This window comes from Limanda limanda, chromosome 17 (genome assembly GCF_963576545.1).
Source record: "Limanda limanda chromosome 17, fLimLim1.1, whole genome shotgun sequence".
NCBI classification, from domain to species: Eukaryota; Metazoa; Chordata; class Actinopteri; order Pleuronectiformes; family Pleuronectidae; genus Limanda; species Limanda limanda.
Genome location: NC_083652.1, coordinates 24,582,500 through 24,596,561, shown reverse-complemented (window position 1 = coordinate 24,596,561; position 14,062 = coordinate 24,582,500). Strand labels below are relative to the sequence as shown.

Sequence of the window (14,062 nt, the reverse complement as noted above, 5' to 3'; positions counted from 1 at the left end):
GACAGACAGACAGACAGACAGACAGACAGACAGACAGACAGACAGACAGACAGACAGACAGACAGACAGACAGACAGACAGACAGACAGACAGACACAGACACACAGACAGACGTCGTGTGAGATGATTTTTGGTTGAGGTTGGTTAATCATACTTAAAACACGTGTGATAATCTGAAGGAAGAACGTGTATTTCCACACCTCTGGTAACATCTACGAGTTAAGTTACACATAACTGACAACTGAAACATGAACTCTGCAAAAGCTTTTCTGGACGTTGTGTAGTTGTCAGACTCGTTCACAACAACAGGAACATGTGGGGAACATTCATGACGTATTCATTCTGCCTGCAAAAGATCAGTGTTGCTGTTTACTGCTCATCCACACCGGCCCTCATCACCACAAGATCTGGAATCTTAGAAAAGAAGTCCAGCTCCTCCAGGAGGACACATCCATACGTGTGGTGACAAGAAGGTTTGTGTCTCAAGAGCCTGGAGGAGACACCAGGAGAGCGGGACAGTAGAAGAGCATCAACCCAGCAGCAGGACCAGTATCTGCTCCTTGACTCCATGAGGTCCTCTAGTGGGACCTGAGCTCACAGCTCCATTCACCGGAGAACACCAGGACCAGAAGGTCCACCACTGGAGCCTTGTTCTCCTCACAGATGAGAGCTGGTTCACACTGAGCACATGACAGGCGGGAACGAGCCTGGAGACGCCGTGGTGAACATGAAGCTGCTGTAACATCATCTATGAGCAGTTTGGTGGATCAGTGAAGGTCTGAGGAGGCAGATCCTGGGAGGGTCACACCTTCATGTCATAGCCATTGTGCAGTGGGCCCTGGGTTCCTCCTGGGTTCCTCCTGGGCTCCTCCTGGGCTCCTCCTGGGCTCCTCCTGGGCTCCTCCTGGGCTCCTCCTGGGCTCCTCCTGGGCTCCTCCTGGGCTCCTCCTGGGCTCCTCCTGGGCTCCTCCTGGGTTCCTCCTGGGCTCCTCCTGGTGCATTGACTGACCCTCACGTTCCTCTAACCTAAATCCAGTTGAGCACCCATTGGACGTCATGTGTCGTGCATCAGACGCCACCGAGTCCGTCCACAGTCTGGGAGGAGATGATCCAGGTCTGGGAGGAGATGATCCAGGTCTGGGAGGAGAACCCCCAGGACTCCATCCTCCAGCTCCTCAGCAGCATCATGTCCAGACACTGTCAGGAGAACATGCAGGCAGGAGGAGGCCACACCCACTGAGTCACATGATGACTTGATGAACTTCACACCAGTTGGTAAACATGGGATTATGATTGTATAGTTAGTATTGCAGCGTTTCCTCTCGGGTCGTGTGTGCGTCTGCTCTTCACACACACCCTGCGATCACGTGTGTAGTTGTTAGTTGTTGGTGTCAGATCCTGGATCCGGATCGTTCCGGGTTCTGGATCCCTGTTGCCCCGGCTGTGTGCTTCTGGTGCTGCGGGTGAACTGAGTGATCGGGTCCTAATAAGTATATTTGTAAAGTGAGCGCAGGTCAGCGGGAGCATGAACTCTGTGGCTCCGCCTCCAGACAGATGTGAGAAGCGACTCGCTGACATGTTGCTGCTGAACTCAAGTAACATGGAGTCACTCAAGGGAGAAGGCAAATATTAATAGATTGATTCCTCTGTTTTATCAATTAGTATCGGATCATTAAAACAAAGATGGATCATTATGATTTTAACTCTGCCCTAATTATTACAGTTGATACCAATCACTCTTCTGATGATGGACACACTAACGTACAAGGTGAGAGAATGAGTCTGACTTCCATGTGAACCACCACTAGAAGACCTCACCTCCTCCAGGAAGCCCAGCAGGAAGTCTCTGGTGGCCGCGTTGTTGGTGAAGAAGCCGCACACGGCTTTGTGCACCACGGTGGTGTTGAGGCGGCGGCTGGTGGACGGTAACGCTCGCAGGGCGCGCAGGACGAACCGAGGCTCCTTCCCCGACACCGCCTTCTCGATCTGCTTCACATGCTCCTTAATGTCTGCACAGGGGACAGAGGTCAGAAGGAGGAGGAGTCAAGGTTCCAGGTCGGTAAAGAGGCCTTTGATACCGAGGATCAAACTGTTATAATAAATGCTATAATAAAAACATGAGAACAAACTTCCAGAATAAAATAAACCGTCACATCTGCTAAAAGCAGGAACAACAGCTGGTCAAACATCTGGTTGTTATAGTAAAACTGATCTTTCATTAACAAGAGTCGATCTGAATCTTCTCTCCGGGGCTGGCCGACCCTCGGTGGACTCCACACCAGCAGGATGGAGACCAGTAGATCGGCGATATGGAGAAAAAATCACATCACGATAATTATTTTCATATCAGTCGATATCGATTCATATCAGGATATAAATCAAATTAACAGAAGGAAATTAAAACCAAACGTGAGAGAATCTAAACGGACTCGGTTTCAGTGGAAGTTGAAGATAATTAAACTGGATCAAGTTGAGTTGAACTGACGGAGTAGATCCGGTTCAACGGTTCAGCTCAAGTCACCGTGTTGACTCGGGTCAGTTACCGTGGTCCAGGTCCGGTCGGTGCGGTCCTGGACCACGGTAACTGACCCGGGTGAGGAGCATGGAACCCGGGTGAGTTACCGTGAGAGCAGAGCCACACCAACCGGCCCTGGACCACGGTAACTGACCCGGGTTAGGAGCTAGCACGGTAAGGGTTAGCTCCTGGTTGCTAGCCTGTTAGCCGCCGATGCAAACAGGCTAAGCGGCTAACAGCGCACTGAGACCGGGACAGACCGGCAGCTGTCCCGGTCTGTCCCGGTCTGTCCCGGGTCAGACCACGGTGAGACTCACCCTCCAGGGTCAGGCCGTCCTGCTCCTTGACTTTGGCCGGGCCGGTGAGCTCCTCCTCCGGCATCTCCACGTCCTGGGGCTCGGGAGCCTTCGGCTGCCCGGCTCTGAGGTCCCGGCCTCCCGCCTTGTCTCTCTTCTTGGCCGCTGTCTCCTTCATCGTGTCTGGAAGACAAAGTGCGGACAGTGAGGACACACGGAGCTCCGCCTCCACCACACAGCGACCTGAACCGGGTCTGAACCGGGCCTGGCCCGGGTCTGCACGGGTCTTACCTGATTCCACTCCTCGGGCTAACTTCACAATGACTGGCAACTGTTGGAGCGCAAAGCATTGTGGGATACTGCAGGCAGCACGAGACGATCACAGAAACAGCAGCGCAGGCCAGAGTAATCAAACACAGATGGATCGATCTTCAGCTGTTTGTTGTTTACAAACACACTGACGTCATCTGGTTGGAGAACAAACACAGAGCTCACTCGTTTTATATATATATAGATATTTTCTCCATAATAATTGTATATACAAAACACAAAGGTTCAGTGTTGATGAAATTAGATAAAAACATTTTTTATATTTTATTTTGACAATCTGAGCAGTTTCTGGTCTCTCCTGAGATGTTTTATTCAGAGGCCGACTGAGGTGGACCCCCCTGGAACCAGGACTTTAACAAGTGGATCCTGGTTTAACACTGGATGTCAGTGCTGCTGACACAGTGAGTGCAGCACCATCAACAGCCACAACAAAACCATCAACAACCCCAACAACAACATCTACAACCACAACAACAACATCTTTAACTACACCAACACCATACACAACCACAGAAACACTACCTACAACCACAACCCCCTCAACATCCAGAACAACACCATCAACAGCCACAACAACACCATCTACAACCACAACAAAACCATCAACAACCACAACCCCAACATCTACAACCACAACAAAACCATCAACAACCACAACCACAACATCTACAACCAAAACAACACCATCAACAACCCCAACAACACCATCCACCATCACAACAACACCATACACAACCACAACAACACTACCTACAACCACAATGCAACACACAGCGACACACAATGACACACGACCCAATGACACACAACAACCATGAAACGATGACAAGGATTTTGACAAGAGAGGGTTGGATCAGCCGAGGGCAAAAAACTCTACGTCAACAAAACCTCAAACACAAGCGGAAAACGAGTTTTGAGTGTGTGTGTGTTTGTAGCTCCACAGAGATTTCATTCTGCCGACTGAGCGTGCAGTGTGTATGTGTAGCAGGTATTAGAATAACAGTGATAGTAGTGATAACTAATAGTGCATGCATCCAAAAATCCTTCTGCTTTTGTTTATTATTGGTTCATTGTATTGAGTGTTTGATATGTGTTTGGCGCCCTCTATTGGTCGCGGGTGGGCATTGTATTTATTTTGGCTGAGAGCAAGAAAGAAATAAAAGTCCTTTATTAAAAGCAAGTTTGATCGTCTGAATTAAGACACGACGCAGAGTTCATCACACCGAGGAGAGGACGGCTACATGTGACTTCATCAATGATGCATCAGGGTTAGCCGTGCTCCTGTCTTCTCCCTGAGACTGTGTCCTCAGTGCTCGGGCAGCAGATGACAACGCTACACAACTCCTACAACCTCCAGACACTTTGACTGTAAACCAAGAAGTGTCTGTGAAACTCCTCATGAAGGACATCAGCCCAGGAACCTGAACTCAATGAAGGAAACAGGAACGATTCCCAAAGTCATGGTCAGTCCTCTCAGGGTTCCGCACGATGGTGCACAGAGGAGTTATGCAAACCCCTGAACTCCCTGGACAGTGAGGCTGAGTCATCATCCGGTTCCCCCCCGCTGGTCTGACAGTCAGGATCCTGTTCTACGGCGTCTCCTGGTCTTTCTTCCAGATACAAGCCACCGTCCGGGTGAGGATCAGTTTCTCCAGGTTCCAGGTTCCAGGTTCCAGGTTCCAGGTTCCAGGAGACACAGAACTCCTCATCAGGGATGACATCACTGGCAGCCATGTTGCTCCTCAAACACTTTGACCTGTACAGGAAGTTACAGCCCATGTTTGAAAGTGTTAGAAATAAAGCATTTCACATGTTTAGCTCCTGTTCAGTTTTATGTTGAGTTTTGTGTATATGAGTGTGTGTGTCTGTGTGTGTGCGCGTGTATGTCAGTCAATATAAGTTTCTCAATAATGACAAAAACAAGATTGAGTAAATAGTTCTTCCCGGTAAGATGGCGCAACACACACACACACACACACACACACACACACACACACACACACACACACACAGGCAGTGTCAGCAGAGTGGAGGTCAGTGGAGGAGCTTGTTTCTTCAGCAGCAGGATGAAGATTCTCCAGTTTCTGGTTCTGCTACTGGGTTCTCTGCAGACCTCAGGTCAGTGTGTGTGTGTCTGTCTGTGTGTGTGTGTGTGTTTATGTGTGTCTGTCTGTCTGTTTGAGTGTGTTTCTGTCTGTTAGTTTGTGTGTCTGTCTGTGGGTGTGTGTGTCTGTCTGTGTCTATTTGTATTTATATGCATATAAATAATGTATATGAAGTGAATGAACCACATGCTTTAATGTCTACCATATGCAGTATATATATATATATATATATATCAATAAACATACACATATTCAGTACATTGTATAAAAACAACCAGCAAAAGAAGTGAGATTGTTGTCATGACAACAGAAGAAAGTTAGTTTCTATTCAAACAAAGTATTTCTGACTGAACTTTGTTCAACTTCTGACTCTGTGTTGAAATCGTGGAAACTACTAAGTGTGTGTGTGTGTGTGTGTTTGTGTGTGTGTGTGTGTGTGTGTGTGTGTAGAGTGTGTGCAGTGTTTTGCACAGTTTTCTCTGACCTCAGGTCAGTGCACTCAGGAGCTTGGTGAAATAGACGATGACGACTGCTGTCAGAACCCTCAGTACGGTTACCTGGCAACAGGTGGATTGTGTCAGTCTTGTGGGTTAGTGAAAGTACACACGCACGCACACACACACACATACACACACACACACACACACACACACACACACACACACACACACACACACACACACACATACAGTGTCAGTAATCATGTCTCTGCTTTGCCTCCAGACCTTAAATCTCTCGATTCAGACTCCAGCTGTTTATCTGCGCCTCATGAGATCCAGTATATCACATAATCATAGCTGCTCTTCTTTAGGGACATGAATGCTCCAGGACGTCCACACTCGTCCACACTCGTCAACACTCGTCCACACTCGTCCACACTCGTCAACACTCGTCCACACTCGTCCACACTCGTCAACACTCGTCCAGACTCGTCCACACTCGTCCACACTCGTCAACACTCGTCCACACTCGTCCAAACTCGTCCACACTCGTCAACAGTCGTCAACACTTGTCCACACTCGTCAACACTCGTCCACACTCGTCCACACTCGTCAACAGTCGTCCACACTCGTCCACACTCGTCCACACTCGTCCACACTCGTCCACACTCGTCAACACTCGTCAACACTCGTCAACACTCGTCCACACTCGTCCACACTCGTCAACACTCGTCCACACTCGTCCACACTCGTCAACACTCGTCAACACTCGTCAACACTCGTCCACTCGTCAACACTCGTCCACTCGTCCACACTCGTCCACACTCGTCAACACTCGTCCACACTCGTCCACACTCGTCCACACTCGTCAACACTCGTCAACACTCGTCCACACTCGTCCACACTCGTCAACACTCGTCCACACTCGTCAACACTCGTCCACACTCGTCCACACTCGTCCACACTCGTCAACACTCGTCCACACTCGTCAACACTCGTCAACACTCGTCCACACTCGTCCACACTCGTCCACACTCGTCAACACTCGTCAACACTCGTCAACACTCGTCCACACTCGTCCACACTCGTCAACACTCGTCAACACTCGTCAACACTCGTCCACACTCGTCAACACTCGTCCACACTCGTCAACACTCGTCAACACTCGTCCACACTCGTCAACAGTCGTCAACACTCGTCCACACTCGTCAACACTCGTCCACACTCGTCCACACTCATCAACAGTCGTCCACACTCGTCCACACTCGTCCACACTAGTCCACACTCGTCAACACTCGTCAACACTCGTCAACACTCGTCCACACTCGTCCACACTCGTCAACACTCGTCCACACTCGTCCACACTCGTCAACACTCGTCAACACTCGTCCACTCGTCCACACTCGTCCACACTCGTCCACACTCGTCAACACTCGTTCACACTCGTCAACACTCGTCAACACTCGTCCACACTCGTCCACACTCGTCCACACTCGTCCACACTCGTCCACACTCGTCCACACTCGTCAACACTCGTCCACACTCGTCAACACTCGTCCACACTCGTCCACACTCGTCAACAGTCGTCAACACTCGTCCACACTCGTCAACACTCGTCCACACTCGTCCACACTCGTCAACAGTCGTCCACACTCGTCCACACTCGTCCACACTCGTCCACACTCGTCCACACTCGTCAACACTCGTCAACACTCGTCAACACTCGTCAACACTCGTCAACACTCGTCCACACTCGTCCACACTCGTCCACACTCGTCAACACTCGTCCACACTCGTCAACACTCGTCCACACTCGTCAACAGTCGTCCACACTCGTCAACACTCGTCAACACTCGTCAACACTCGTCCACACTCGTCAACACTCGTCCACACTCGTCAACAGTCGTCCACACTCGTCCACACTCGTCCACACTCGTCCACACTCGTCCACACTCGTCAACACTCGTCAACACTCGTCAACACTCGTCCACTCGTCCACACTCGTCCACACTCGTCCACACTCGTCCACACTCGTCAACACTCGTCAACACTCGTCCACACTCGTCAACACTCGTCAACACTCGTCAACACTCGTCAACACTCGTCCACACTCGTCAACACTCGTCAACCATCGTCCACACTCGTCCACACTCGTCAACACTCGTCAACACTCGTCAACACTCGTCAACACTCGTCCACTCGTCCACACTCGTCCACACTCGTCAACACTCGTCCACACTCGTCCACACTCGTCCACACTCGTCCACACTCGTCAACACTCGTCAACACTCGTCCACACTCGTCCACACTCGTCAACAGTCGTCAACACTCGTCAACAGTCGTCAACACTCGTCCACACTCGTCAACACTCGTCCACACTCGTCAACACTCGTCCACACTCGTCCACACTCGTCAACACTCGTCAACACTCGTCCACACTCGTCCACACTCGTCCACACTCGTCCACACTCGTCCACACTCGTCAACACTCTTCAACACTCTTCAACACTCGTCCACACTCGTCCACACTCGTCCACACTCGTCCACACTCGTCCACACTCGTCAACACTCGTCCACACTCGTCAACACTCGTCCACACTCGTCAACACTCGTCAACCCTCGTCAACACTCGTCCACTCGTCCACACTCGTCCACTCGTCCACACTCGTCCACACTCGTCCACACTCGTCAACACTCGTCCACACTCGTCCACACTCGTCCACACTCGTCAACACTCGTCAACACTCGTCCACACTCTTCAACACTCGTCAACACTCGTCCACACTCGTCAACACTCGTCCACACTCGTCCACACTCGTCCACACTCGTCAACACTCGTCCACACTCTTCAACACTCGTCAACACTCGTCCACACTCGTCCACACTCGTCCCCACTCGTCCACACTCGTCAACACTCGTCCACACTCGTCAACACTCGTCAACACTCGTCCACACTCGTCCACACTCGTCCACACTCGTCAACAGTCGTCCACACTCGTCCACACTCGTCAACACTCGTCCACACTCGTCCACACTCGTCCACACTCGTCAACACTCGTCAACACTCGTCAACACTCGTCAACACTCGTCAACACTCGTCCACACTCGTCAACACTCGTCCACACTCGTCAACATGATTTAAGGCATTTCACGCCTCAAAGCGCTCGCTCTTCAGGAACCAGGTTCTGAACCATCCCGACCTACCTGGCTGGAATCTGCTTCTTTGTCAAATTGGCCACTGGTCAACACTGACCTTCAATCTTTCATCCCCATGTGACAAAGTGGATCCAAGGCCACTAACCGCCGACCTTCTCAGCCTCTGTATCCTCTCTCTTCGTTCAGGCTAGAAATCCCAGCAGTTTTTTGGGCTTCTTGAAGAGCTCTAAATTCCATACATCCTGATAACATGCTTTTCTTCACAAATTATAAATCCAGAAGTTCTACACAGTCTGAGTTCTGTGGTGTGCCCCCTAGTGGCATACTCCAGTAACACAGCAGGTGTGGCCGATACACACGTGGTGTTAACACCTGCTGTTAAAGTGTGTCCTCAATGTGTCCTGTGATCTGCTAGCTAAACCTTTGTTAAGATGTTTGAGTGATTGTGTGTGTGTGTGTGTGTGTTTCAGTCCTCCTGTGTGGTCTCCCTGGTCGCCATGGTCACAGTGTACTGTTCTCTGTGGGGACGGAGTGAGGCAGAGAAGGAGGACATGTTTTGGCATCGGCCAATCAGAGTGTGACAATGCTGCGGACAACCTGCAGACGGAACCATGCAGCGGCGTCTGCTGCGACGGTACACACACACTTATACACACAAACCAAATACACACACAAGATTGTGGTAAAATTTTGAATATGTGTGTGCAGCAAAGGGGTGGGGCTTGTGGGGCACCTGGGCACCCTGCTCGGTCACCTGTGGAGGGGGCGGAGTCAAGAAGAGGGTGAGACTCTGCTCCAGTTCTTCTGAGTGTCGCTCAGTCTGTAGCGGCTCTTCAGAGGAGACAGACGACTGTCCAACACATGAGACGTGTCCAGGTAACCTGTCTGTCTGTCTGTCTGTCTGTCTCTCTTTGTGTCTGTCTGTCCTTCTGACTTCCTGTGTCTTTCTCCACCTTTGTTGTCTTTCAGTCCACGGAGGCTGGTCAGACTGGGCCAGTTGGTCTGAATGTTCTGGTTCGTGTATCGATGACCAGCTTGATGATGTCATTGTCCCCTCCAAAGTGCGATATCGATCATGCTCTAACCCCGCCCCCTCCAATGACACGGCAACCCCTGGCAATGGTTGCCCTGGCGACAACTCGCAGACGAAGTTCTGCAGCGAGCTACCGAACTGTCCAGGTGAGAAAGGCTCAGGTAAACGGTCAGCTGGGTCTTTAAGGACAACCTGATGTGTGAACCGATTGGCTGTCTCCACAGTGGATGGGAGCTGGGGGGCGTGGTCTCCGCCTGGTCCGTGTTCCATCTCCTGTGGGGAGGGGCTTCAGCTGTCAACCAGGACCTGCGATAGCCCCGCCCCAAAATATGGTGGTCGATTTTGTGATGGAACAAATGTTCAGACATGGGTCTGTAAGAGTCCCTGTCCAGGTAACACACACACACACACACACAAACACACACACACACACACACACACACAAACACACACACACACACACACACACACACACACACAAACACACACACACACACACACACACACACACACACAAACACACACACACACACACACACACACACACACACACAAACTCACGTGTCAAGTGTTTTGTTTAGGTTCAAATCATATTCTTCATCATCTCAAGGCTTAAAATTATAAAAATTATAGATAAACCAACAGTTCGATAATGAGCAGCTCCGAGAGAAAATGGGAGTTCTGCCTCAGTGCATGCTGGGAGTTCTCCAGCAGTCTAGACCTGTAGCAGCATAACTAAACGATGTTTCAGGACCTGATCCGGAACTAAAGGCTTTATCAAAGAGGAACATTTTTTCAAGGATTTTGGAAATGAAGGTTTGATTTGGGTCTAATCCACTTAAACCTCTGGATCAAGAGTGAGCTTCTGAAGCAGAAGTTTAATGACAGCTACCTCAAAAGCTTGTGGCACGTAGCTGGTTAACAAAGACATATTCATCTGATTTAATGGGGCAAGATAACTTCCTTTAAAAAGTCCAGTTGGGACAGAGTCTAAGAGACAAGTCGCTGGTTAAGAGGATGAAGAGAAGAGGTCCAGATATAGATCTGGTGCTACTGGTGGTTCTATGGTTTCTGGACTAGACCATGTACCTGCTGTTCATGGGGAGGAGCTGGTGGATTGGTTCCCTGATGGTTAGAATTCAGTTGGTGAAGTGGAGCTGTGACTGTCAGCTACAGAGCTGAAGAGGAACCTCGGCTCGTTCTTATTTTCTTCATTAATAATGTATAATAGGAGCTTCTAGCTGTCTGGTAACTGATCTATGTTTCAAAGCGGACACAGTCAGCAGGTCCGGTTGTCCTGACGTGTCCACGTGGATGGAAACACTTTGAGTGTCTTGTTCTGTCCATGTCTCTCCTAGTGGACGGGTTCTGGTCTGGTTGGTCCAGCTGGGGCGAGTGCTCGTCGTCTTGTATCCCACAAGGCCGGGTCCCCGTCAGGTCTCGCTCCCGCTCCTGCTCTAACCCCGCCCCCTCATCCAGCCCACCCGGCAACGGTTGCCAAGGCGACAACCACCAGATAGAGGACTGCAGTCGCACACCTCACTGCCCAGGTACACCTGTCTGTCTGAACACACACCTGCTCCAGTCAGCTGTAAGAGACAACAACATGCTCCCAGATGTTTAACACCTGAAAGCATCTGGGAGCAACACCAGCTGAGGGGGGGGGGGGGGGCAGACACACACAGGAAGTGACCTGTTCCTAGTAGAGGTCACGTGATCATGTTTACATCACCTGACACCTTCAGCTCTGATCACCACAAACTCCCGGCACATCTTCCTCTGTGTCTTCTATGCCCCCCCCCCCTTTCAATCTTTAGACATCATGTTCAGAAGAATATGACGAACGTACCTGTTCTTATTTATTATTCTTGCATGTGATGCCTCCAGCCACTGGGTGTCGCTGGTGTGAAGGAGGAACAGGTTACACAGATGTTTCTGACCCGCTCGCTGCCTTGTGTCTGTCTCTCCGCCAGTGGACGGGGGGTGGGGGTCTTGGTCTCCCTTCACTTCCTGCCCTGTCACATGTGGGGCGGGGCTTCAGCTGTCGGACAGGAGATGTGACCGCCCTGCTGCTCAGCATGGCGGCCTGCCGTGTCCTGGAGAGGGACGTCGAACCCGCAGCTGTACAACCAATGTCCACTGTCCAGGTAAACACACAAAGTACACGTCTCCATGACACCACGTTGTGTCCTGGAGACAACACACAACGCTACTACCTGAGTGATGTGAAGTCTGCAGACACACTAACCCTGAGGATGAGGAACCTTTGTGTTTGCAGTGGACGGCTCGTGGTCAGAGTGGTCGCCGTGGAGCCAATGTAAATTTCCGTTCGGTGATCGGGACATCCGCTGCAAGCAGCTGGGCGGGAGTCAAACCCGCGAGCGCCTGTGTCTCCATCGAGCGCACAACGGGTCCATCTGCAGCGGTGACCTCCTGACCTCCAGGCGGGTCTGCTATGATGTCAGCAAGTGTATCCGTGGGTTACACACACACACACACACACACACACACAAGTATTTTATACGTTTAGTGGAAATCAAAATAGCAACAACTACCACACAATACACCAGGAAACAGGTCCTCACAAAGACAGTGATACATGTCCACACACACTACAACATGAACAACTGTTAAAGGTAACAGCTCATTCTCATGATGTGTTGTGAATGTAACTCTGTCTCCTCGTACGGGAATCGAACCTCCGAGTGACGGCTTATTGTGTGTGTGTGTGTGTGTGTGTGTGTGTGTGTGTGTGTGTGTGTGTGTGTGTGTGTGTGTGTGTGTGTGTGTGTGTGTGTGTGTGTGTGTGTGCGTGTGTGCGTGTGTGCGTGTGTGCGTGTGTGCGTGTGTGTGTGTGTGTGTGTGTTGCAGTGAAGGGCAGCTGGGACGGATGGACCTCGTGGACTCTGTGTTCTCCGTCCTGTGGAGACGGGTCCACACGCACCAGGAGCAGATTGTGTAAACCTGATTACAGCCGCTACAGGTCAGTTTGTTTCTGTCGCACTGAAAAACATTAATAGAATATGAGGCTCAATCCATTCCCCACTTAGCCCCCCCACTTTTGCGAGTGTCGGGATGGAGGGGGTGGGGCAAGTGGGGGGTCAGGGTCCTCATGGAACTTCTTCACATGTCGGACAGACTCTTAGACTGATGATGTGACACTTTAAACAGAGACAGACTTTTATTTACTGCACATCATCTCTTTAGCTTATCTTTCCTTTACTTCAGGGAATTTTTTTATATATATTTCCACATTAACAGAAATGATCTGACTTATCGATCATGTTTGATAGAAAAAAGCAACTCAGTGCATATTTAGTTGCTGAACACATCGCCAACACAACACTGATATATGTTCCTGTCCTGACTCTTGCTGAGGGTTAAGAACAGAGGATCATGTTAAAGCCCTATGAGACAAATTGTGATTTGTGAATATGGGCTATGCAAATCAAATTGTATGATACATATACACTTACTCCTGTCATATAACACACAGGAGATTAAAATAAATGTAAATGTAAATGTAGTAAATGAATGAAATCATAACCTGTGCGAGGAAGTAATATTTTCAGTAAAACACAAGCAACAGAAAAGTTCATTCTTTAATGTCCTGAACACTTCTTGAAAAAGTGACTGCAGTGCATTATGGGGCTTGTAGTCCTGTCACTGATCCGCGTGTGGGTGTGTTGCAGTCCGACCATCGGCCGTCAGAAGGAGATCGCCACGTTCTTCGGGACGCCACGTGCCGTCTGCGTCCCGCCGCTGGGAGACGATGAGAAGAAGCAGATCCAGCCCTGTGTCAACGTGCCGCCCTGCCCCCCCGACCCATGACATCCTCGCCACCATGGACAGGAAGCTGTCATCACGCTTGTTCGTGTTAATTAGTTATCTGAAGATGTAACTAGAATCCCCTCCTGTGGTTGTTTACCTCACATATCAAACCCACAATAATATGATAACATAGTGGGTCATATATTCTGTTATCCAGAAAACAATGTTCAAATATGTCATTTGAAAAACCAGCATTGTGTATCATGATAATCTTTAGGAGGTATTCATTTGATCTACGCAAACTGATTTGTGTGTATCATAAAAACACAAAAGATTTCATAAAGACACATAATAAATATCATGTGTTGTGTTGATGCTTCTTTTAGTTGGAGATTTTTAAGAGATGTTTCCGATCT

The 14,062-nt window shown here is 49.9% G+C and overlaps 2 protein-coding genes across 2 annotated transcripts in view; one reads left to right on the top strand and one right to left on the bottom strand.

Annotated features, from left to right (window-relative positions):
- psmd3 (proteasome 26S subunit, non-ATPase 3) overlaps positions 1 to 5,013 on the bottom strand; it is a 9,528-nt gene extending 4,515 nt beyond the window's left edge. The window contains exons 1-3 of the mRNA XM_061090720.1: positions 3,103 to 5,013; positions 2,833 to 2,994; positions 1,819 to 2,009 (exon numbers count right to left, since the gene is read on the bottom strand). Of these exons, the coding sequence (XP_060946703.1) occupies positions 1,819 to 2,009; positions 2,833 to 2,989 (348 nt within the window). The 5' untranslated portion in view covers positions 2,990 to 2,994; positions 3,103 to 5,013. The remainder of the gene's footprint in view (positions 1 to 1,818; positions 2,010 to 2,832; positions 2,995 to 3,102) is intronic.
- Positions 5,014 to 5,137: 124 nt separating this feature from the next.
- On the top strand, positions 5,138 to 14,004 carry LOC133023645 (properdin-like). The gene is made up of 11 exons (XM_061090719.1): positions 5,138 to 5,259; positions 5,697 to 5,835; positions 9,313 to 9,476; positions 9,551 to 9,718; positions 9,812 to 10,021; positions 10,100 to 10,267; positions 11,234 to 11,425; positions 11,849 to 12,022; positions 12,154 to 12,351; positions 12,747 to 12,858; positions 13,568 to 14,004. The coding sequence occupies exons 1-11, from the start codon at positions 5,208 to 5,210 to the stop codon at positions 13,704 to 13,706; spliced, it is 1,716 nt and encodes a 571-aa protein (XP_060946702.1). The 5' UTR covers positions 5,138 to 5,207; the 3' UTR covers positions 13,707 to 14,004.
- The last annotated feature ends 58 nt before the right edge of the window (positions 14,005 to 14,062 follow it).

Bases quoted from the DNA above. Each gene is read 5' to 3' on its own strand.
- LOC133023645 (XM_061090719.1), top strand. From the start codon at position 5,208: ATGAAGATTCTCCAGTTTCTGGTTCTGCTACTGGGTTCTCTGCAGACC. The intron at 9,477-9,550 runs GTACACACACAC...ATGTGTGTGCAG, and splicing joins CAGCGGCGTCTGCTGCGACG to CAAAGGGGTGGGGCTTGTGG. The intron at 10,268-11,233 runs GTAACACACACA...TGTCTCTCCTAG, and splicing joins CTGTAAGAGTCCCTGTCCAG to TGGACGGGTTCTGGTCTGGT.